Below are 23,956 nucleotides of genomic sequence, written 5' to 3'. Positions count from 1 at the left end.
AGTTCTTTGAACCTTTTTTCTGATTTACAAACTGGTCACTGAGAAATGTTTGGGATTCAATGACCTTTTGGACTTCATGTTTTGTTTTGGACAGGCAGACAGGGCATCTCTATAACTTCCTTGATTCATCCGTGCCGGATGCACATAGCAAAGAGGCCCCCCCAGCGGCACCCCTAATCACGCCATCACGCAAAAAAATTTTCTCCATTTCTCCAAATCGCTAAAATTTTTCATCACGCAAAAAATAGCGAAAAATAGCCCAAATCACGCATCACGCCTCAAATTTTTGCCCGATCACGCATCACGCCAAAATCTTGATCACGCCAAAAAAAATCTGTAGCAGCCTCAATTGAGGTCATTTTTGGCAATTTTGCCGGCTTTTGACGGCACTTTGAGGACTTTGAAGGACCCCCAACGGTGCAGGCGTGTACTCTCACATCCCTTCTGACCTGTGAGCACCGATCGGACCCCCCGTCACCCCCCAGGGGCCGTCTGCAGTGGTACCCAAAGGAGGTCATTTTTTTTCTCCAACTTTGACCAATTTTCAAGCTTTTCCGCCTTTCCAAGCCTTTTAAAAGCTTCGGATGACTGATGGAGGGTGCTTTGAGGGAAAGCAAGGCATAGGGTATCCGAAGCGGTCCGAAGGGCTGTGGTAGGCTCTGGGGGGCTGTAGAGGCCTTGATTGGTCCCACCAGGGCTGGTACCTGAAGCAACTGAAGGCCGCTCCACTTGCGCGTAATTCGATCACACTTTTTGCCGGCCTTTGATGACACTTTGAGAAACCTTGAAGGACCCCCAACGGTGTAGACGTGTACATCCCCTGTCTCACATCCCCTGACCAGTGGGCACCAATCGGACCGCCCCCGGGACCTCGGCTGGGACCCCCAGGGACCGTCCACGGTAGTACCCAAAGAAGGTCATTTTTTGTTGTCAAATTTGTCGAACATGTCTTGTTGTCAAACTTTGTCAAACTTAATATGTTTTGTCGAACTTATAATCGAATACTTTAGCGACTTTTGAAAAGTTCGATAAAAGAATTTAATCGAACTTTTGTCGTTCGATTAAGTTCAACAAAGTTCGATTAGTTTGGTAATTGAACTGTTCGATTAATTACATCTGGTATGGTGAATATTACCAAGGAGACATTTGATTAGATCCCGTAACTTGGTCTAATGTCAACACCCCTCATCTAATTCCCACAACCTTCTTTAAACCTGGGAATAATTAACGGTGGCAATCGCTGGTAAACGGTGACATTGATGGTTGATTGATACTCATACTAATATAATATTGATTATGGATCGATAATCAGAATTACTGGATTAGTTAATCTTGGTCAGGCCAAAAAAAAAAGTAGTCTTGTTTCCGGGAATTCGGCCGGGAGAATTTTTTTTTGGAAAAAAATATATCTCACCCGGCTGCAAATAGAAAAAAACAGCGAGCTCATCGCAATAAAAAAGATACATAAAGAGTTTATTTTCCATTTTACGATTTTACGATCCATTTAACGATTGTATTCAAAGATTTATAAAGAGTTTATTTTCCATTTTACGATTTTACGATCCATTTAACGATTGTATTCAAAGATTTACGTATGTCACTTGTGTTTTGAAAAAGAAAATCTTCTGTCACAAATGTTTTCTACTTTCCTGTTTTATGTTGTTGTGAATAGAATTACCTTAGAGTACAGCTTCTTCTTAAAATTTCGTTTTTTCAAGTAAAGAGACATCGAACCTGGATTATTTTTTGGTACACGTCAATTAGAGTTTTTCTAGGAAAATTGAAAAAAAAAATATTTTCCGGCTGCCCGGGTGAGATTTTTTTTCGTCACCTGCATTTCCGGAAACAAAACTACTTTTTATTTTGGCCTCATCTATTGGAAAAATTTATATTTATTTTATCTGGGAGGTATAATAGCAACAAAATAATTTATCTTAAGTACCGTAAGTTGGTCTAATATCGACATCCCTCGTCTAATTCCAACACCCTTCTTTAGAGAAAGGAATATTATGAAAGCTTGAATCACTGATTGAAAAAGGAACATTCCTAGCTCTGACCACTAAGCAAAGAAAAACAGTTTCAACCTTTCTATAAATTTCAGCTGATAAAAAGGGTGTTGGAATTGGGACAAGCTGGAGTTTTTACAAGCTTTTATTTGATTTGGTTGGTCGTTAGGCAATTACTTTTTTATTTTCTGGTTTACGGATATTATGAGGAAAAATTTTGGACAGGAGGATGGAAAAAAAATAAAAATAAAATTGATGTTTTAAATTTTTTTGATTTTCTTTTTTTAAATCAGAAATTTAGTAGGAAATAATAAGATAAAATTTTATGAAATTTCGAAAAAGTATCGATTTTTGAAATAAGTCTTTCTTCAACAATCTTCTTCTTAGCACATGTGCAGAAAAGATTTACTCTTGAAGTTGTTTTTTGTGAATAGGGAAATTCCATGGGGAAGTTCCCTGACATTAAGGAAAGGATCAAAGTATCTTTACAACATACATTGGCAGAATAGGGCAAGGCTGTGTTAGATCGTTTAACATCCCTCTCTCTTTCTCTTCTTTTCTTTTGTTTTCATGTTTAAAATAAAGGTTTTTTTATTTATTTCTTCTTTTTTGAAGGTCGGAAGAGAAAAAGTAAATAATAGTTTTTGAAATCTCTATTTTATTTTTTTTTTAATTTTGGCAAAAATAACGTCGGCGGATCCGTAAACCAATAAATAAAAAAGTATTTGCCTTAAGATGTAATAAAAGAATCTTATTACTTTTTCTAAAGAACGCATCATCTCTATCACTTTAAATGACCAATTAGTGAAGTATCTTGTAAAAACTCCAAGGCATCTCTTAGAATTAGAGGAGGGATGTCGACATTAGACCAAGTTACCATAGCGTCAGCCCCCCCTGCTGGTTGGGGGGGGGTTACACCCTAAATGTTTCCCAAAAAAGGAGGGGGCTGGAAGTACACCAATTTTTTGGGGGGACCTATGTACTTGGGGGGAGCTAAAAGCTCATCACTTAACGTGGGGGCTAAAATAACTCAGCTTAATAGTTGGCTTCAATTACTCAAACTGAAGCTCATGAATCTGAAAAATTTTCGAAAGTGTGCAAAATATTCTATCTTAAACCTAGAACTGAACGCAATTTACATTGGAAAACCCTTTTTTACTGGATCAATTTTTTGAAAGTGTATAGGGTCAAAAGTCCTGGGGGCTACCAAAAAATACATAAATCTTTGGGGGGACTTAAAACTCAGGGGGGACCTACTTTTTGCCTGGGACCTAAACCCAGGCTGACGCTATGGTTATGGTACTGGCTGAAGTTAAGCTAATGAAAAATACCAAGACTCTGGGTAGGTATATAGGTGATTCAGTTTGTAAGCTAAATCTCAAAGCTTTAGAGTATTTTCCATGTATTTTCATGAAATCAGACAACTACAGGTGATTAAAAAATCTTCAGAAGTTTTTCTTCAGACCTATCAAAGAGATCTGCGAGGTAGACTTTGCTTTATTACAGAAAAGAATTGTCTAACTTAAATTCTAATGTATTACTTTTTGAATTTGGACAATTGGTTCAAAAGTTAACTATTTATAGCCAAAAATCACTTTTCAAAGAATACAAAATAATTCTAAAAATGGGTGATTAAATCTCAACAATTAACATGAAAACACACACATGATTTATCAGATTTGAGTCTTTTAGTGAGTTTTACGACTTTCCTAATTGCCTTATTGATATAAAATTAATTATTATTACAATGAAGTGAATACAGTTGCTCTCATATTGTTTTCTGACCAGCCACCAGAACCGTTGGAAAACCAACGGATCCAGCGAGACTCCAAATCACAACCATGCCATTCGCGGACATTTGCTCTACCAATGAGCTACGGGTCCATGTGGAACCTGAGGACTCAATTGCCACTAGATAGAGCTGGAAGTGAATTCTTGTCCACTGACTGGTCAGAGACGGTGAATTGGGAGAAATCCATCTCCACATTGCTAGTGTGTTGGAATCCACCAACTACTACACTAAGGGAAGGTTTGGGCATGCGACCATAGATATTACTATTGCCCTTATACATAAGGGCAATATTCATGAGTAATTATTATTATTAATAAGAAATCCAGAAAAAAGGAAAAAGAGAAAAAAGTCTTTTTTCAAAATTGTTTTCTGCAAAATGATCAAAAGATGAAAAAAAGACGAAAATTAATCACTATTTCAGCATGATTTTACACTTTTTGAAAAATGATTTTTGAGTTAAATAACTATAATAACTTTTGGAGGAATTGTCCAAATCTTAAAAATGAATTAAGATTTTTTAGACCATCCCATAACTTATTTAAGTTAAATGAAGGTCATGGAACAATTTGTTAAATCCAAGGAAACTGTCAAACATGAAACTGTATTTTCACCAGTATGCCTGAAGAAAGCAGCAGAGAAGTCCTGGAAATGTGCCAGGAGAGTTCTCTCCTAAATTTGAAATTTTTGTATGTTTTTCTTTTAACTGCTGTATATACGTTAGGTAGTTTATTAAATAATAAAATTTAATTAGTCTTTATTTTATGGATGAGAGAGGGTCAGTTTAAATGCAGGATAGACAACCTGACTGTATTGGTTGAGCTTTTATGTCTAAAGATTTTCCTTAATCCATACTTATGGAATTTTTTGAAATTTTAAACATAATAATCAGTAATAATCCATCTTTGAATTTACTTGAATTTTTTTTGTTTAATAGTTTTTGTTTCAACAAGATCAATGGTTTGGTTCTGGATTTTTAGTCAGCTAACTTTAAAATATGATTTCTAATCAAATGAAATGTTTTGTATTTAGAGGCTTAATCAAATCAGTGTATACCATGAATAAATTAAAAAGTTTTTTTGAAAGAAAGAAACTTGACAACAAATTCAAGCAGATTGGATCTGGGCACACACTCAGTGAAAGCCGTTCACAAGATGCCGGGTCATCAAGAGCTCAGTTACCAACTCAACGACAAATTCCATCATCTGGAGCAAGTAGAGCTGGAGAAGCTGCTTTAGCCAGGTATAGTATTTTTTAAAGTGCAGGTCAAGCAAAAAGCCATGTCCAAGTCAGTTTCTTTATGGCTTCAAGCTTGGCCTAGGGTCCTAGCCCCCCTGCCAAAGGTCCCCCCTGAGAACAAGGTCCCCCAGCCTGATAAAATGAGCTCTTTAATTGCCCTCTGAAATAGTGCCAAGAGGCTTAACTTTTTCCAAAAAAAAACAAATCAATAACAACTTAATAAGATGGCAGAACTTACTTCTGAACTGTTGTTTTGTTTTAAAATTTTTAAACTTTTTCTTCTTTCAAATCTGCTGTAATGTTTTTGTTTAGAATTCAAGCTCGATTTAATTGTGTGCACTTTTAGAACATGCAATATAATTTTAAGAATTTTAAGGATCAGATTACACTTTACATGAAAACATTAAAGGTTTAGAGAAATTGAAAACCAACAGTAAAGAAAAATATTTAGGAAGTGTTATTCAGCCCCCTGAGATAAAGCATCCCCCGCATGTCAGGAAAAACGAACAGCTCTCCTCCTCTTTTATGGCAAATTTTAGGTTTGCCCCCCCCCCCGCTTAGTGCGAGCCATTCAGTACTACATCTTTTCTTACGCATAATATTTTGATTTTGTCCATTTATTCCTTCAAGCAAAGAGACTTGTATTGTGGAAATAGAATCGTTTATAGAATGTAATCTTCACTCTATCTTACTTAAAGGTTACAACAGCAACATGGTCAACCCAAAAAACCATCCTCTAGTACTGCAACATGGAAACACAAATCAGAAGCGGAAAAAATGAAGCAGGAAATGCTTGCATCAGATAACGCGACAGTACCAATTAAAAAACCAGCAACCATTGTCAAAGATCACTCACTTGCAGTTGATGGATTGTTTTACAATTGTCCTGTATATCCTGCTTGCTTACCTTGGGGTGAAATTCATGATCATCTTCATCAATGTTTGTTGAGAGAGCTTCCAGATGAACCGCTGATGATTTCTGTAACCATGATCCATACGTTGAACCGAGACAAAGTCAAAAAGGAAGCTTGCATTACTATCTTAAGTAGATACATACAGAATATATTGGATCATCCTGGAGAGGAAAAGTATAGGAAGATACGAAAAGGAAATAAAGTTTTTCAAGAAAAAGTTCAACCTATAATCGGTGTAGAAGAGTTCCTTACTAAAGGTGCTGGATTTCAATTACAAACTGTTGATAACTCAGAAGCAGGCACCTCTGAGGAGTTTTATGTGATGAGTGAAGAGATCGCATCAAATATTGAGCAAATTCAAATTGCTAAAGAGATGCTTGCTCAAGCTGAAGGTCTTGAGATTATCCTTGATCGTAATTTAAAAGTGTTTACTGCATCTGCCAAAGCAAGTCAAATGAAAGTCCCTGATTCCTTTTTCAATGTTAGCTCAGATGAAGTTAAACAAACTCAGATGGATATGACCAACACTGTTGAAAAATCCAAAGAATTACGCACTAAAGCAATGCGGGATGGTGATAACGGACCGAAGCGTATTTACAGATACTGTATAATCAGGGTCAGATTTCCTGATGGACTTATCATTCAAGGTACTTTTAAAGCAAGTGAAAAATTATCAGATGTTAAGAATTTTGTTCGAGAAAATTTAGCGTTGGATTGGTTGCCTTTTGATGTTGTGGATACTATTGGGAAGCCGTTTAGTAAAGAAACAGAATCACTTTCATCATTAAAATTGACCCCTGCGGCATTGCTGAATTTTCGCATTGACCAAAACGTGAATGAAATAGCTGCCTCATCTCAAGGGGGGCAAGTACGTTTTTTGAAAGAAGATGTCATGATTCTATTGCAAGAGCTATAATAAAAGTCTTTAATTTCTTTTTCATTGTACAAGATGGAACGAGACGAGCCATGACAAACTTTTAGTGATACAGAAACTTTAGAATCTAGCTTCTTATCAGATGAACACTGAAGACATTTATTACATAAACTGCCATTTGAAATGAATGATATGATGAAACCTGAGATATAAGATTGTTCACATTTGGTTTTGTTTGGACATTCCAACAGCATTCGTTGACTGAAGTTTAAAAAAATAACCCGCCAAATGAACCTGAAAAAATAGGAAAAATGGAACTTATTTTATATCATATTCTGTAGAGAATACTAGTATTATTTTTGCATCTTTAAAGTACACGATTTAGTTTCAGTTTTTGAATTTAACCTGTAATTTATTTTTGAATACGATATTTATTTTAGAGTAAATACATAACGTCTTATGAAACTGTAAAGAGTCTAAATTTATTTTTGCCTTTCGAATTCTCATTTTGATCATTTCAATGCAATGTTTTTACTTTGATGGGTAGAAAAATCTTAACTTTTTCCAGGAATAATTTTTTCAATGTATTTAAGAAATTAACTTTGGGTTATGTTGTGGTGATAATTATTGATTTTGACAAGTAATTTTGACTAAATCGCAAAATGATGATTCTTTTTTCTACGATCTTTAACTGAACTTTCATTTATATTTTTTAGCAAAAATAACCAAAGTCAATAAAATAGAGAAGAGAGAAGCTTATACTTGTAGCATTTGAAAGATAGATGAAAGAATGTACCAAAAATCAGTGCGAATTTGCAGACTGAATAGTGTGAATGGTTAAACAATCTAAAAAGATCGAGACGTTTGCAGAAAATGAAAGACTTTGATAAGCCTAAGCCAAGTGATAAAGACATCCAGAATTTGAAAGTTGAGAATCAGACGTTATGTGATCAGATCAGTATATTGAAGTTAAAGTGTAAAACATTCGAAAGTGAAACCAAGAACTCAATGGAAAGATTCTCCTGCTTGAAACACCTGGTCAAGAGGTAAAAAGTTTTTTTGTTTGTCATGCAACAAATAAAAAACTGAAAATATTACTCCGTGACCATGATTTTTGGTGAAATCTTCTAATATACAATGAATTAACCCAAGAAAAAGGTAACGAAAAACGAAAGCAATGTTTTAAAAATAACTCTCCAGCATGGATCGGCTTTTCATTTTAGGTCGTTAAACTTTAGTATTCAAAATCCTTTAATCAAATTTTGTATGGACTACCTATAGTAAATATCGTCTTCTTAAATTCTTATTTTGTTGCATGACATCCACAGAGCATGGTGTGGAGATCACGAAGCTTCCAAACACGTAGCTAACATCGTTGGTAAGATATTTTCTTTATAATTTTTGAAAAAAATAAAATGTTTGTCCGTGGATTTTATTAGTAAATTGGCAGGAATGTTGGGCCATCTTTCAGAGCGATCATGATATTATTTGAAAAATTTTTCTTCTGGGCCAGATTGTTCTCAAAAAAAAAAGAAAAGACGAAAAACAAAATTTTGTTCATTCTTGACGTTTCGATACTTCTTGTATCATGATCACAAGCAAATAGTTAGCTTACAAGCAAAAACGTGTTGAAAAAACAAAATTTCAAATTCATGATATTATTCTCATATTTTTCAAGTATTGACTATGCACATTATTATGGTTATTGGAACTGTTCAAAAATGATTTCTTCTCTTTTCAGGGGTGGCACCACCATTGTTCATTTATCGACATGACGATGAAGAAGTTGTCGCTTTCCCTAAGGTATTTTCATGGTATATATACTTAGGTGGTGCAGTACGTCTATTTTTCTATCTTTATATCTGATAATTTAGCACAGATAATGCCTTGATGTAACTTTTTGGACTAAGCATGTTTCAAGCTAAAATCGGGCTAAAACCTACTTTTCTACAGAATCTTGTGGATTTGAGGCAATTTGAGGTATCATGTTGAATTATGGTGTATGGTCTTAAAATTCAATTGCTTGAACTGAATTAAGCCTGGTCATAAATTGAAAAGGTGGCATTTTTCGCTTTAAAATCAAACTTTTTTCGAGTTTTTGTATCATTATCCTTTTCCATCAGTCAAGGGCCATCAATAATTGGGCATCGTTATCAGCAAGTCTTTTGGAACGTTACTACAAACAGCGAGAGGATGTCATGTTTTTAAAGAAACGACAATTTCTGATCGAAAGGGAACATTTTCTCGACTCGCAACTTGATGGTTATATTAATGAAATACCGCGTGATCATCCCGTTGATAAAGGACTGGACCTCATTTATGCTGTCAATAAGGTATTTTCTTACACAGCCGCTATGAGATTTGGTTTGAACAGTTTATTTCTTCACATGATATTCATGCATATTATGATATGGAAAAAGGAATATTTTACACCCAAATTCCTATCGATCAATACTTTTCAATCAAATTTGGTTATAATATTAATCTTAGCTCGCGACCCCCATCTATGTAAAAGAGGTAGCAATGTTTGAAAATTGTAAAAGAAGGCACCGACAGGGATACTTGTCTGCAAAGTTCTTAGCATCCGTCTCCCTAAATCCTAAGATATTTTTATAAATCGATAAGCCAAATTAACTCATATCATGCATCTCGTTCAAGTTCAATGCTATCATTTGGGTCAATTTAAATAATGAGAAATTCCTGATATTACGACCCTATAACAGTTTGAAAAGTGAGGGGTTCTCGTTGTACGCTGATTTTCAGGGGAATAACATCAATTCTTGAAAAAGGAGAGGGATCTCCTCACTACCCTCTTTTGAATCCCCCCCTGCCAAGAAAAATTGAATACTTTTAATAAAATAAGGTCAATAAAACGCTCTAACTACTCTTAGGTACCTAAATAAATGGGGGTTTGGAATAAGCCAGCTGTTTACCAAAGCAAGTTTAGTAGTGTCGTATAAAATCTTTAGTGTTTAATTTCGAACTACCTGGTGCATTTCAGAGCAAACCTTTAGTGGAAGTGTTACAACACACCTCTCGTCCCACCTCACCATGGAAAAGTCGCCCATCTTTCAAGAAGATGAATGATCAGAAGTCACACGCACGCATGATGGTTTCACCTGTTCAAAGCATGATGACTTACGGTATGAAAACCATATACATGCACTGCATATTTTCCTATACCAAGGTTTATTTAGATGAGTTGTTTTTGTTTGCTTATTCATCAATTTTTTAATTTAACCCTTTAAGTGCCGATGTCGTATATATACGACATGGGCTATATAGGAGGGCGAAGCCCTCCTGTAATGCCCAGTTTGAGTTAGAAATCGTTATTTTTGGTCGAACTCGTAGGAATTAGATTGTCCTTTATGGTCAAGCAAAAAAAAATTCAAAAGTGAGTCTTTCCAGCGAAATTTTAAGCAAAAAAGTCAAAAAAATGCAAAAAATTGACAAAAATTCACTTTTTTGAGATTCTGACCGTTTTTTGACTATTTTTGGTCAACGAGTGATCCAAGAACCTCCAAATTTGGCCCTGTTTTACTTTATTCTGTCTTCTAGTGAATTGATTTGAAATTTTACCACTGGGCACCTTTTCATCAGTTCAGTCAGGTCCGCGCAGCGGGCCTGACTGCTTTAATTCCCTAACCTACCCCCCCCCTTGGCCGCCGCCCACCACGCCCTTCCTAAATCGGGCGGCGCCGAAGGCGCCCAAAAGAAAGAAGAGACTCTAAGCTATCCAACGAGCTATATACGAGCTTCTAATTCCTTCTAGATCAGGAGATATAAGCCCTTAAAGTTTGAACTAGCGATTTTTTAAAAAAAACTTAGAAAAAAGGACCCTGGCACTCAAAGGGTTAAAAGAGTGGGCTATTGTCAAATCAATCTAAATTAAATTTCAATTATCAAGTCAGGTTTTAACATCATACTCGGGTTATCCCTAATTTCAGATAAATTGGTTAAAAAAAAATTTCAAGATTTCGAGACGAGAAGATAAACCATCTAACGCAAAAATTAAAAAAATAAGGTCTTCAAAGGTTCAAATACTCTTCTTTGCAAAAGTTTTCATTTTCTTCTTTGTCAAATTTTATCATTACGATTTTTAAATTTTTCAGATTAAGAAATAGTTGGCCTACTACAGAAAATGTATAACATATCATCCGTTTGATATTTCTCTACAGGGGAGAGTGGAGATGCAGAACTACAAATCGATTCCAATAACAACATATTGCCCATCGATTCCTTCAATATACAAAACGAAAATCCAAATGAGGTAGCTCTTAAGCTTAGTAACCCACGGTTCTAAACTCTTTGGATTGTTATTCAAATTACTTCTTTGTAGAAAATAGATGGATCGATTTCATACTCAAATTATAAACCAACTGTATTAACACAAGTTTAACCTTTTTATTTGAAGGTGTCACCACCTACTACTTGTACCCTAACATCACCAGCGAAACTTCCATCTTCTAGAACAAGACCATCGTCTGCTTATCGTCCCGCAACTGCAGGTCCTTCAATAAATACAAGAGAAAAATCGAACCCTACCGTAAAAACTGAACGATCAAGGCCTGGCAGTGCTTCAACGTCGGTAAGTACAACCTTGTAATATACAAAAACCCTTGTCTGTATTCTTGTTTATACTTGGGTCTTTATTTTGAAAACTCTTATTGATAACATTCATTTCTTTGCCCTAACTTTTATAAAATTTTGATTTTAATTGTCATTTTCATCTCCTCCACAGCGTACATCACAAAAGAGGAGCACAAAAAGTGCAATGGGAAGCTTAAAACGTGACCTCGGGAATGTCAAAGCAGGTGAGTCACCCCTCATCCCGACACACTACATCACATAAATCGTAGTTATTTTTAGGTCTGGACACTTCCCCTCCATGTTTGTAAAAATGTATGAGTACATGTACGTTCTTAGGTGCCAAATAATCGCTTGTTAATTTTTCGAAAATTTTCCAACCCCCCGGACATTATTAAGACTCCCCCCCTCGTTTATTAATTTTTAAGAATATTTTCAGTTAGCAAGAAGAAGTCGCCTTATTTTTCTCCAAAAACCTGATTTTTAAAGTACAATCTCCAACCCCCTGCAATTAAGTAGGTCCCCACTGTTTATTAAAATTTCGAAAATTTTCCAACCCCGTTTAATCAAACTCTCCCCCCCCCCATTTATTTGGCACCTAAGAGTACTTGCTTGTTGCTGCTTTTAACGGAAAAATTAGGAATTCATTTAATCTCATAATGTTCTGAGATCATCCATTCTTCTCCCACAACACTATGCTCTAAAGGGGTATGGTGAATGTAATGAATTGAATTTGTTCAACAAACATCCTTAAAGCGAAAGCGACTGTGCTCTAATATTTAGAATGTACGGATTAACCGGAGTAACCAGGATCTGCTCGAAGATTAGAATTTAGTCTGCGGAGTTCTTTTAGTTTTCCAGTTCTCCTTTCTACTCTCCCCTTTTTTCTGAATGTGATTTGTCAATCGGCAATCTTTCTCCCTTGCCATTCTATTTTATTCAATTAATGATTCCACCACAATAAGTATTCTCTGTTTTACTCATGACAGCCTCGCAAAAAGTTGGCAATCATACGAAGCAACGTCCTTTCTCAGCTCAATGTGTTGGCGTCAAATATTTTACGGCGTCGTTACATGACGTCATTGAACCTTGTACATCGGTGTCGATCGAACGTCAACGGCAACTAGATGTGGTGGAGAAAAGACTTCAAAAAACAACGCAACTTTTACAAAAGAAATTATCCATAAACCCCTTGAGCTTTGTCTGAATATCAGCGTAGTCAAGATGAAAAATTGATTTATCTAGAGTGAAGATTATGATGATATCAATAGTTTGCGTTAAGTTTGACTTTTAAAAACTGTCAGTTTTTACTTATTTTTGCTAGACTGATTTTAACCCGACTTTAGACATTGTATTTTATTCATTACATCTCAACTCAAATAAGGACAATTTTCAGAATAGTCTGCATAAGTTTTCAAGTATAAAATCGAAATCTGGATACAAATAAATCTGTAGATATTATTTGAGTTAACCTTTTGACTTGTTTATAAATACTAAGTTGTGGCAATAAATGTAGAACAAGTAATCCCATTTTGTCCCATTCTGTTTATGTTCTTTCAAAACAAGTGGTCAGGAGTTACAGCCTATGACCTTATAGTCTAGGACTTGGTATAATAGTGGCAAATTTTTGAAACGAATGTATACATCGTTCAGGTTTGAAGTGTTAAATAGACCCACTTTGAAAAATATTTTTAATGCTCAATAAAATTTCTACTTGGCCTTTAAATGTGATTTTCAGTTATTTTCGGTAGTTTGGAGTGATAGGCAAACGATATAATTCTCCGGGATGCATGGTCTCTTATTTTCCCCCTTTTTTCTACTTTTCAATCTTCTATTTTATGTATTTTTCGAAAATTTGTCCATACCGGTGAAATAGGTCTCCTCCCACCCCGCGGCTTGAACCACCAAGTGCAAAAAACTTTGATTTACAAACCCAACAGCTTCCACTATCGAGACACGACAGAATTAGGTCATTTACAAATACTTATAGCGTGAAATTTAGACCTTAATTAAAATAGCTCCCAACCCTACTTGTGCCCCTAAAAGGATCTCTATAATGGGATCTTAAGTTAAGTCACATGGTACCGGTGCCCCTAAAAAGGCCTTCGGCCTTGTATGTTTTTTATAAGCATACAAAAATACATAAGCTGGCTCGAATAAATGCTTAGATCGAGAGATTTACAAAGCTGAAAAATGCTTTGAGGGATGCTTATATCCTAAGCAAAATTTTAGAGAAATTTCGAAAATCCAGCCAAAAACAAACAAATTCTGAAAAGGAAGGCTCAAAGTAATGTTTAGCATATGCTTAGATTTTTGCCATATATGAGCCTAGATATGCTTATAAGCGCAATTCTTATAAAAAAAACATGTATATTGTGACTTGCATCCTGAGGGATGTCTTGTGAAACTTGTAACTTGGGAGTTGGTCAATGGTCTTGGTACCATTAGAAAGAGAAAAGTATTTTGATCTCTTTCAAAGAGCCTTCTGTTTTTGAAGGGTAAAGACACTTCAATAGGATTTATGATTCGCTTATAAGCTGGCATTTCACTAGCCTGGATATCCAGACCGTCTAGTTTTTTTATAATCTTGTCTCTGGTTTACGGTCTGGTCCAACTAACTCGTCTGCAGGGATATTTGTCCCTGCATATGCGAGTGCATCTGATTGGCCAATACGCGACCAGTCACTGATCAGAATTTCCGCGAGATTTTGTATATTTTTCTATGCGCGCGCATAATTTATGGAAAAAGCAGACCTTGCAAAAAAAGATAAACAAATGAAAATGAAAACACAGGTTCATTTCTAAGCAAAATGGCCGCTGGAAAGGAGCCTTTATAAATGTGACTGATGTTTTGATGTAGTTCAAATTAGTTTTTAAAAGTTTTTTGAGTTTGTAAAAGAGGTTTTATAGTAAGTTAATTATGTGTGTCTGCCTGGGTTTACAAAGTTTAGATAGTCTGTCAACAAGGGTTCACTCACAGACAGTATCAAACAAACTGTACTCAACTTTTTTAGTTACACCAGACTCTAAAATTCTAGAAACTTTGTATGATGAGGTAAGAGTTTTTTTTCTAAAATTTTGAGTCTGGATACACGCTTTTTTTTTATAAGAATGATGTAAATCCATTTCATCATGGACATTCTTAACTTTTTTGGGAGAATCATCCTAAAATATTCTTACAACATTCTTAGGTGAGGGTCCTAAAGTCTATTCACGATAAGTGTGCACTCTTTTTTCATTTACCTATAACTTTTGAAAGAATTCTTCAATCTTTATAAATTTGGTATCATCGGAAAGATATTAGTGAGTGAAACAATTTGAAATGAAAAAATATTTAAAAAAATTCTAAAAATGAAGATGAAAATGAAGAAGAAAAAAATGAAGATCTTGTAGATAAATGCTATAACTTTCATTTTCACTGGAGAGATTTTTTGATCTTAGGAGATCATCACTGTGAAAAAATTTCATTAAAATATTTATTCAATATAAAATTATGATATAAAGTTGATAAGCGATTGACCCCAAAAAACAGCAAAAAACAGCAGAAAACAGCGTTTTTAGACGTCAATCAGCTTATAACTTTGTTTGATATCTTTTGACTGAATGGTTATTTTTAAAATATTTTTTCACAGTGATAACGTTCGATGATCAAGTATTTACTTCAGTGAAAATGGTAGTTATAGCACTTTTCTACTAGATCTTCATTTTCTTCTTTTTCATTTTCATCTTCATTTTTAGAATTTTTTTAAATATTTTTTTATTTCAAATTGTTCCACTCACTAATATCTTTCCGATGATACCAGATTTATAAAGATTGAAGAATTCCTTCAAAAGTTATAGGTAAAAGAAAAAAGAGTGCACACTTATCGTGAATAGACTTTAATTGACAATTTATAATTTAAAACGGTCTAAAAATGGCATTCTTAGCTTGAGTAACAGAATTTCATGATGGTAACGTTCTTAGCAAAAAAAGTATATTTTTATTAAAAAAAAAGCGTGTACCTAGGCTAGCATTTCACCAACACAATTGAAAATCATTTAAAATTTGAGAAAATTCGATCATCACTCACAAATCAACTCTCGGGAACACATGAAAAAGGTTGAAGGTTAATCCAAAAATGTAAAAATGTTGAAATGATAAGCCTTTTATTTAGATAAAACACGCATATATTATATCAATATTGTACACACTCTAGTTTCAAAATAAAATTAGCCAATTTTTACAAAATGAAAGTTTCAAAAAATATCAAAAATCACACATTTTATATACAAAATTAATTCCATATTTTAATAAAATATTAATAGTTCCTAAATTCTAAAAAAATAGCTAGTTAGCTATTAAAAATGCAATAAGATGTAACCAATGACGGATGCACTTAAGTCCTTTCTTTTGTCAAAAGATTTTGGAAAGTTCTTACAAGAGAAAGAATGATGCTTACAAAAACCGACAGTGAAAAACACGTAAGAATGGTCTCGTAATATCCAAATTTTAAAAATTCTAATGTCCCAAATTTTCTCTGGACGACAGATTAATCTGAGATTCGACGCGGGAGTATGGTATAGTCAACAGAGGTGAGATAAGCTTAAACGAATAAAGCCTTAATTATTTCACGTCATCATAATTTAAAACGTTTCGCCGAAGATTTCATTTTGTTTCTCTAAAAACAACAACTGGTCGACCAAAAAGCAATCACGTGACGAACCGACAAGCTTACGCAATCTTTTCATAATGGTATCCTCACTGACAGTGCGTTGCCCTGAGAAACGAACTTTGTCCAGATATTCGTACACTTTGTGAAAGCCTTCCTCGCCGAGTAAACCAATACATTCCCTGGAAATGAAATTTAGTTCAGATGAAAACATAAAGCGTTAATGACATGACGTTCCTTTAGACATCCCCATTTCAAACCTCTTTCGGAAAATATATATCGATTCATCCCTTGAATTTCATCCACTAACTTAAAGATCCACTAAATCTAAGGACTGTAAACAATAGAATCTAAAATCCCCCCAAAATAGCTGTTTTCATTAGCATACTCTCACTGAGCAAAGAATTCCTTAAGGGTCACTGAGGACAGCCGAGGGCAGCTGAGACAGGGGTATCATGGTCAACACGTTAAACATTAAAATTCCATTTCAAGTCATTTGGAAGTTATATACAGTAGAAACATTATTGCATTATTGTGCAGGGTTAACCTCCTTTTAACGACGAATCACTCAATGATTACTTACTTTCTCAACTTTAGTATTTTCTGTTGACGAATGGGTAATCCATTGGATGTCGCATTTAGCGACGGGAAACTGTCACCGAATGTGGATTGTACATCTTCCTCTGAAAGATCTAAAGCGTTTTCCATACAACCGACAAGGGCATCATAATCACCTGACGTTTTCCCGTCAGCGTCGCTTTCGTCAGAGGCAGAGAGTTCCTCATCATCATCGTCACTGCTGACATCGGATTCGAAATCGTCATAATTTGAGTAATACGTGTCGGCAAGGTCGGCGCTTTCGGGTATGGAGCTGACGTTTGTTAGGTCGTTCGTATCTGCAAAGAGAAGGTACGATATATTTCTCTAAATTTCATCACCAGCTCATGATAAAATCATCATGTGATATCTTAGGCTTTCTGCTACCCAAAAAATCATATAATTTTAAGCGGCGGCGGAGGGATCCAGGAGATACAAATAAGACAGTGTCCCTAGTCGTCTGAAAATGAAAATGAGATTTCCCTGGGGAAAAATACCAAGGAATTTCTCATATTGAGGACCTTTTAGTGGAAAATCAACCAATGAGAGAACTATTTGGCAGCTAGAAGATATCTTACCATCACCAACATCTTCGTCTTCTTCTCCACTAAACACTCCATCTTCGCTTTGGTCCACCACCAATGTGTTCGAAATACAATCTTGTTCATCTTCAGAGCTACTTGCACCAAAACAATGAGTGTATTTTCTCATCTGAGAAAAAAAACAGACAAAAAATCCTTACGTTTTGATTAATATTGCCGTTATATTCAATCAAAACTGGTGTGTAGTCGATTATAAGTAATCATACTGGAGGATAACAATATGTTAAGATAGTCTTAAGGCCGGTCTCCATTTGCGCGCGCTGCGATCGCAACTTTTGGCTTCAATTCTTTTGGCTTGGAAAAAAGATTACGTCATAAAAACGTAGCGCACGCTCGAAAAAAAAGTTGAATACATTTCAACTTTTTCAACCGTTACGTAAGATCGCGCCAATGGAGTTACTTCATTTTTCTTTTGACCAATAGCGTGAAAGATTTGCTCGAAAGAGTGTGATTGAAGCTCGAGCAAGTGGAGACCGGCCTTTACTGTTAAACTAGGATTATTTCAACAAGGGTATGCTCAAATATAAGAACTAGGAATGACTATAACACACCCCTTCCCCCAAACTATTAGAAACTCTTCCACTGGAAAAATTGGTCAAAATATCGTTCCCGGTTGAAAATTATACTCTCTAAGTTTTGTTTCCGCTCAAAATAATCAGATGAGCAAATCCTCACTGCAATATATTGTGCTATTTTTTCCATCCACACTGAATTTCCTGGCTATAAAACAATGTAATTCAAATCCCCAGCAATAAAAAAATGGGAATATTAATACCCATCGACTTGTGGTTGGTTATTTTTTCATTCACTTAAAGATAAAATCCCACCGGGTCTGTGAGAAGGGGGGTGTTATGACGCTAAAAATTTTTTCCTTACGTGATGCTGAGTTTCTTCTTCCTCTTCACCAAAACAATGCGTGTAAATATGCGCGCGATCTAATTTCGCCCGCTCATCACCACCACCACACTCGAATACATCATCAGCTGGAAGCTCGCAGACTTCTAAACTGTCATCTCTTTTGAAAGGTAAATTTCTCCTTCTCTCGTCCTCTGTAGCTTCAATTATATTCATTTCGATGTTACAAAGTTTATCAACGTCTCGATTATTTTCTCTTGGAGAGCTGTGTACATTTTCATCTTTCTCATTCTCAGCAGAAGCGTGTTCAAGACGATTTTTGATATCAGTGCATTCCCTTCTACTCTCCGCGTAAGTTTTCACAGTCAGTTTCTTTAATTTTTCTAATTCTTCGTCAGCGCGCTGCTGTTTCCGTATTTTCATTAATTCTTTGGGCGTCAACGGTCGTTGGTTATTATTCAACCCAGGTAAAAGTCTATCTCCTCGTCTTTTTACATTTGATTTACTGCATTTCTCACCTGATGATAACGCGTCCGCTATTTCCATGGCCTCACGCTTAGCGATCTTACGATCAATGGTGCGGTTTCCACTTAACTTCAACTTCAGTTTCTGAAAATGAAGAGATTGGGAAATTTCATGCAAATCAATAACAAAAGATTCAGTAATAGATAAGTTAGTATGAAAAGAAAAAAACATCTTATAATATCTATCATTTAACATTTGAGAAACTAACTCTTTTAGCCACGATCTAAATTAGTATGATATTTTTTAATCGAAATTAACGTGAATAACTAAAGAAAAATCGATTCAAAAAAAATTCCTTGATTCAAATGAATAATGAATCAAATCTACCCACTATGATAATCTTCAAAAAGATGACCTCCATACACCAATCTGTTTCATTGCTCAACAGTTCTCTATTTAACACGGAGAATGAGGGCGGGGATAAGACGCAGTATTCTTTCTAATGTGATGCTGTTTCAGTTCGAATTACAGAACTTTCTTTTTTCACTTTACCTCCAAATACTGCATAATGTAAGGTTTTTTGAGGATTTCAGTTGCTGAAGAACGTTTACCGGAATCTCTGCACAACATGCTACGAAGAAACAAAAGGTGTTAGAGGGGTATTACAGAAAAAACACACTTTCTTCACTTCTAGTGTCTTTCAGGAAAGTGAAAACTAGTCTTTGAAAATTAAGTAAGTTTGTAGTCGGAGGCGAGCGGAAGGCTCCTCTTTCGATAGCTTTTTACCCGAAAATAGGCACTCTTTCTCCCTTCAAATAAAAAAGCGATACTGCTGCTCTGACGAGCACTTATTTTTTCGACTTATGACAATTTCTCAAATTTGGCGAAATTAGGGGCAATTTATTTGGGAATTTTGTGAAAAAGTTTATACTATGCTTTTGGCAACTGTTGGCAAGGCAAATTTTAATTTTGGTGAATTTTTCTCGCCAAAATCAGGTCCTTAAAGGTAACGAGTCATCTTCTTTTGGGAAATTTCAGAATTGGAAATTGTAATACATGGAGCTATGAAAACTGCATTTGGTACCTTTCATAGATGAGATGTAAGTCAGCATTGAATTTGGAGGGAAGTTTCGGGATATCACCATGGACGATGTTTTTCATCACTGCCATCAGATTCTATAATTTCAACAAAATAAATGTTAAAATATCAAATAGGTTGTACGAGCCTCATTTACACTACAAATCTTTTGAAATCGTAGCATTATTGACGAATATTCCGATAAACCCTCTTTGGTAGTAACGTGTATACTTTTTGAGAAGATTTGGGAGAGCTTTTTGAAATTAAAGTGGCCACAGTTAGACCAAGTATCTTTCTAGTAGAAATTTAATGAATAATTTTGTTGTACTTACATTCCCTTGGAAAGCTTTCTTCAACGTGCACATCTCGTACAAAATGACACCAAGTGACCTTCAAAAAGAATCATGAGAAAGCTAAAATAATTTCAAGATTGATGACGGTTTTCATGTCAAAGTAAACATAAAATTCTTGCAATCAGTATTGCTCCAATTAAGTCACTGACTAAATAAATATCATTAAGTGTCATCGTAACAATAAAGTACGCTATGACAAAGCTGCTATGCTATTAATCATCCCAAAGGAAACTTGAGATATTATATAGTCCACTTAAAAGAGGAATAAAAACCAGGCTAACCATATGTCCGACTTTGAGTTATAACCTTCATGTTTTAGAATTTCAGGAGCCATGAAATATGGCGTCCCAGTAAATGTAGTCGCTATGTCCGTTGAACCCTCCAATATACGTGATATTCCAAAATCACCTGAAAATAATCAAGTTAAGGGTAAACTTGGTAAAATAAATGAAAAAGAGAAAACAATGATAACAAAATAGTGGTCAAAGATCCACTTTTTAATTCAGTGATCACAAATGAAGTTAAGAAACCAACGACTTTGTAGTACAAAACTTTACTTGTAGGTGAAAGATCAAACACAATTTCCTGGCTTTAATAAGTCTCAATTTCTCTTATTTCAAAATTCATTTTTGTTTAAGAAAGTCTTTTACCAATTTTCACAATGTTGTTTTTTAAGAAGATGTTTCGTGTCTTCAAATCTCTGTGCAAGATGCGACGTTGGTGAATATATTGCACTGCCACAATCAACTGGACGAACCATGTCAAGACCAGTGTCCTGTCTACTGATTTCCCTGATTTCTTCCATGAATGAAGTTTGACATCCAAATCACCACCCTAAGAAATAGTAGAGAATAAATTTTAGACTTGGTTACAGGCAAAGAGCACTGGGAAGGTACAAGACAAATATTTCTTTCGTAAGGAGAGCAACCCTTAGTAGTAGGATATATAACGCTTTTTGGACAAACATTCTCGGATTCTAGCTCAACTGTCGTTGGGAATATTGGTCATAGTTTAGTCATGCTGAATCAGCTGCCAGTCATAATGTAGACACTCACTTCACAAAATTCTGTGATGATACAGAAGAATTCTCGGTCAATGAAACTATCATGAAATTTTACAACACCAGGATGGTCAAGCTGAGAAGAAAATAACGTAATATTTACAATTACAAAAAGCTTTTACTTTCAAGATTTGTTTTTTTTCATCATATTTTAGCTTTCTAGCTGGAGCAGGCTGCATCTTTCGAGGCGGGCGATAGCACACGCACACCTCCACACTCACCTAAAGTAAGTAAATGTGCAATGCAATGTATACGAGGAGTGTGATCAATCATACCCCATAAAGTTACTTTCACAACTGAAAGTTGTGCATAGCACTGCTTATCACGTACACCTACACTAAAATTAAGGCTTTAGAAGTGTAATTGACCACACGCCTGGAATTTTCAAATGATGCAGCCTGCTGGAGTGACTAAAACCGCTTACACCCTTCATATCATCTAAAATATCTCAACATACCTTAGAAAGCAAACGTGCTTCACTGACTGCACTGATCGTCTCATTGGGCTCCAAATCACCAATGTGGATCTTCTTCAAAACTTTTCTAAAAAAACAAAAAAGTTAACGATGAGAAAGAAAGAAGAAAACATGTTATATTAACATTATAATGCTAGCAGCCAGAAGAGACCCAAAGCCTCCAGTTTCTTTAGTAAGGGTATGCACAGCTCCTTTGCTCCCCAAATTTCTCTGCTTAAAAATATCATTTATCAAAAAGTAGTAGAAATTTCGAGCCTTTAGAAAGAATCAATCTTGATAAACCCGGAAAGTGCTGAAATATTCTAAAATAGGGAGAAATCAAAAGATACTGTAATTTAAAGATCTTTGAAGCAAAAATATTTTCTTTATTGAATCTCATAATAGCTTACTCAGCCTCAGAAGTTTTCAAATCTGAAACAACAAAAACAGTGCCATAGCTGCCACTACCAAGTTTCTTGGTGACAGAGTATCTATTTGCAACAATATTTGATTCTTCTTGATGATGCTCGCCACTTGTTTTCTTTACTTTAGAAATTTTTCTTCTTTGGGAGGAAGACATTTTTCAAATACATTTTTGATATGTTCTAAATAATACAAAATGTGGAAATTCCTGCATCAAAATTGACAGTGTAATAATGAAGCTAATTGTTAAGGTGACTAATTTTCATATAGCTGATTTTTGAGGAACCAATTTAAGCAGTTTTTAATTTCCTTTGTAAAAGTAGTTCTTATTCTTTCCTAGACTGGAGATCCAAGCTATGATTTATGTACATTATGGCCAAATGAATAGCATAGTTTGGGCTATGAGTTTGAATTTCCCAGCTCCAAAGGAAATTTGAAAACACAGCCTATCAAATTCTGTTATTATTCACTGGTCATATTTTCCTGGAAAAAATTTAAGTTGTTTTAGTTGTAGTAAGTGAGGAAAGCGCTAAATTCAAATTTCCTACTGTAAGATTTTTTGAGGCAGAAATCTGCCTGACCCTGACCAACTTGCCCGACCCTGTCCTGTATATATCAGTTTATAAAAATACATGTTGGTCTCCACAAGATGGTCTCCTGTCTTAATCTATCCAGAATCTGAAAAAAAACTAAGAAAATGAAAGAGTTTTGACAAAATTGGGTGTCAAATAAGAAAATGACTTTCTGAAAAATACCCTCAAACCAACCAGGAAAATAAGATTAGAGAAAATAAGTTTACCTTAAAGTGGATTAATTTTCACGTGGACTTTTTTCACCAAAAATCTAAAATCCTGATTTTAAATATTTTGTGAGGACTAATTTTCGCAAAAAGGGTCAAAATTTGCAAAAATCATAATTTTCTTTAATCCACCTGAAATTTAACTTGGGGTGCACATTTTTTCTTTATAAGAATACACTTTATAAGATTGTAAGATTGTCCATTATGAAAATGGCCAAAAAATTAAAGAAATATCATTGTTAGAGCATTTTCAATTATAAATTGTCAATTACCCTCAAGAAAGGCTCACTCTTTGCAGAAAAATGCAATTTTATGCTTGAAACGTATGTACTAAATGTTAAATGAACTAAGATCCTTAACTATGCCGTAAGAAATATTTTAGGATGATTTTCCCAAAAAAGTTAAGAATATCCATGATGAAATGGATTTACACCATTCTTATAAAAAAAAGCGTGTGTACTTAAGGTATTAAATAAGGTATTATATTACCTTTCAGTAACTGTCATTAACACTATTAGTGTAAAAAACCCAAAAAGAAGATTTAGCTATTTATCCTAATAAAATGTGACAGTTTTCTCAAGCAATTTTAAAGCAACCATGGACAACCAGCCATCCTTATTTAACAGCCTCAGGCCATTAGGACTCTAACCTCATCCCCCAGCCTTCTTGACATCCAAAGAGTTCTTGGGAAATAAATATTTGTCCTGAAGCCATTAATTAAAGGGAAGATGGGACAAATCTTAGTATATTATTAAGAGTAGTCTAAAAGTGATTAAATTTAGAATTTAATTAGCAGCCCCAGTTTTTTTTCAAAGAAAATTTAGGGAAAAAAATAAGAGACCATGCATTCTGGATGATGATACTGTTTGCCAAACCCCTAGACTGGAGTCAACTTCTGACTGAACTTTGCTTTCTGATGATTTTGATGGCGCTGAGTCCAGTGAAGTAGACTAGATGATATCGGCATCTTGAATTTTTTAACTTTCGTTTTCAAAAATTATAAGAAAACAACAAATCAATAAAAACATGTAAATACCTCAAAAAATTGAAAACAAGCCACATGCTGAATGGACCTACCTAATGATGTAAGTTAGATAGCAAAAAAGAGAAAAATGACAACAATCAGTCAGAAGATATAGGGTTTAGCGAAAATGCAAAACACATTAAATTTCATCATTGATTGTTGACAGGGGAGAGGGAAGGGGAGTAGGG

At 34.9% G+C, this 23,956-nt stretch overlaps 3 protein-coding genes across 4 annotated transcripts; 2 read left to right on the top strand and 1 right to left on the bottom strand.

The window, feature by feature from the left end:
- Window positions 1–4,801: 4,801 nt before the first annotated feature.
- Window positions 4,802–7,287, top strand: LOC136804840 (UBX domain-containing protein 6-like). Its single transcript, XM_067061362.1, has 2 exons — window positions 4,802–5,037; window positions 5,733–7,287. Exons 1-2 carry the CDS (start codon window positions 4,808–4,810, stop codon window positions 6,862–6,864), a joined length of 1,362 nt encoding a protein of 453 aa, XP_066917463.1. The 5' UTR covers window positions 4,802–4,807; the 3' UTR covers window positions 6,865–7,287.
- Window positions 7,288–7,542: 255 nt separating this feature from the next.
- On the top strand, window positions 7,543–12,934 carry LOC136804824 (uncharacterized). Its single transcript, XM_067061361.1, has 9 exons — window positions 7,543–7,868; window positions 8,151–8,200; window positions 8,564–8,625; window positions 8,946–9,155; window positions 9,824–9,965; window positions 11,001–11,092; window positions 11,237–11,410; window positions 11,564–11,636; window positions 12,399–12,934. The coding sequence occupies exons 1-9, from the start codon at window positions 7,696–7,698 to the stop codon at window positions 12,614–12,616; spliced, it is 1,194 nt and encodes a 397-aa protein (XP_066917462.1). The 5' UTR covers window positions 7,543–7,695; the 3' UTR covers window positions 12,617–12,934.
- Window positions 12,935–15,561: 2,627 nt separating this feature from the next.
- LOC136804797 (serine/threonine-protein kinase Nek11-like) lies at window positions 15,562–22,155 on the bottom strand. 2 transcript variants are annotated; one of them, XM_067061359.1, is made up of 12 exons: window positions 21,933–22,154; window positions 21,526–21,610; window positions 21,064–21,144; window positions 20,659–20,842; window positions 20,290–20,416; window positions 19,988–20,045; window positions 19,662–19,753; window positions 19,130–19,208; window positions 18,134–18,721; window positions 17,234–17,366; window positions 16,642–16,954; window positions 15,562–16,240 (listed from the first exon to the last, which is right to left on the bottom strand). In XM_067061359.1, the coding sequence occupies exons 1-12, from the start codon at window positions 22,100–22,102 to the stop codon at window positions 16,033–16,035; spliced, it is 2,118 nt and encodes a 705-aa protein (XP_066917460.1). In that variant the 5' UTR covers window positions 22,103–22,154; the 3' UTR covers window positions 15,562–16,032. The 2 variants fall into 2 exon arrangements, with proteins under 2 accessions (XP_066917460.1, XP_066917461.1); XM_067061360.1 differs by lacking the exon at window positions 21,064–21,144 and having other exon boundaries at window positions 15,950–16,240; window positions 21,933–22,155.
- Between the last annotated feature and the right edge of the window lie 1,801 nt (window positions 22,156–23,956).

Source organism: Clytia hemisphaerica, unplaced genomic scaffold, assembly GCF_902728285.1.
Source record: "Clytia hemisphaerica strain Z4C2 unplaced genomic scaffold, Clytia hemisphaerica genome assembly, whole genome shotgun sequence".
Taxonomy (NCBI): Eukaryota; Metazoa; Cnidaria; class Hydrozoa; order Leptothecata; family Clytiidae; genus Clytia; species Clytia hemisphaerica.
Note: the sequence above shows the minus strand (reverse complement) of the source record. Positions and strands in the feature narration are given on the sequence as shown.

Excerpts from the sequence above, each read along its gene's own strand:
- LOC136804840 (XM_067061362.1), top strand. The coding sequence starts at position 4,808 with ATGAAATGTTTTGTATTTAGAGGCTTAATCAAATCAGTGTATACCATG. Across the intron at positions 5,038-5,732 it reads GGAGAAGCTGCTTTAGCCAG|GTTACAACAGCAACATGGTC; the intron begins GTATAGTATTTT and ends TCTTACTTAAAG.
- LOC136804824 (XM_067061361.1), top strand. The coding sequence starts at position 7,696 with ATGAAAGACTTTGATAAGCCTAAGCCAAGTGATAAAGACATCCAGAAT. Across the intron at positions 8,626-8,945 it reads AAGTTGTCGCTTTCCCTAAG|TCAAGGGCCATCAATAATTG; the intron begins GTATTTTCATGG and ends CTTTTCCATCAG. Across the intron at positions 9,156-9,823 it reads TCATTTATGCTGTCAATAAG|AGCAAACCTTTAGTGGAAGT; the intron begins GTATTTTCTTAC and ends GGTGCATTTCAG.
- LOC136804797 (XM_067061359.1), bottom strand. The coding sequence starts at position 22,102 with ATGTCTTCCTCCCAAAGAAGAAAAATTTCTAAAGTAAAGAAAACAAGT. Across the intron at positions 20,843-21,063 it reads TCATCACAGAATTTTGTGAA|GGTGGTGATTTGGATGTCAA; the intron begins GTGAGTGTCTAC and ends ACTATTTCTTAG. Across the intron at positions 20,046-20,289 it reads AACTCAAAGTCGGACATATG|GTCACTTGGTGTCATTTTGT; the intron begins GTTAGCCTGGTT and ends TTCTTTTTGAAG.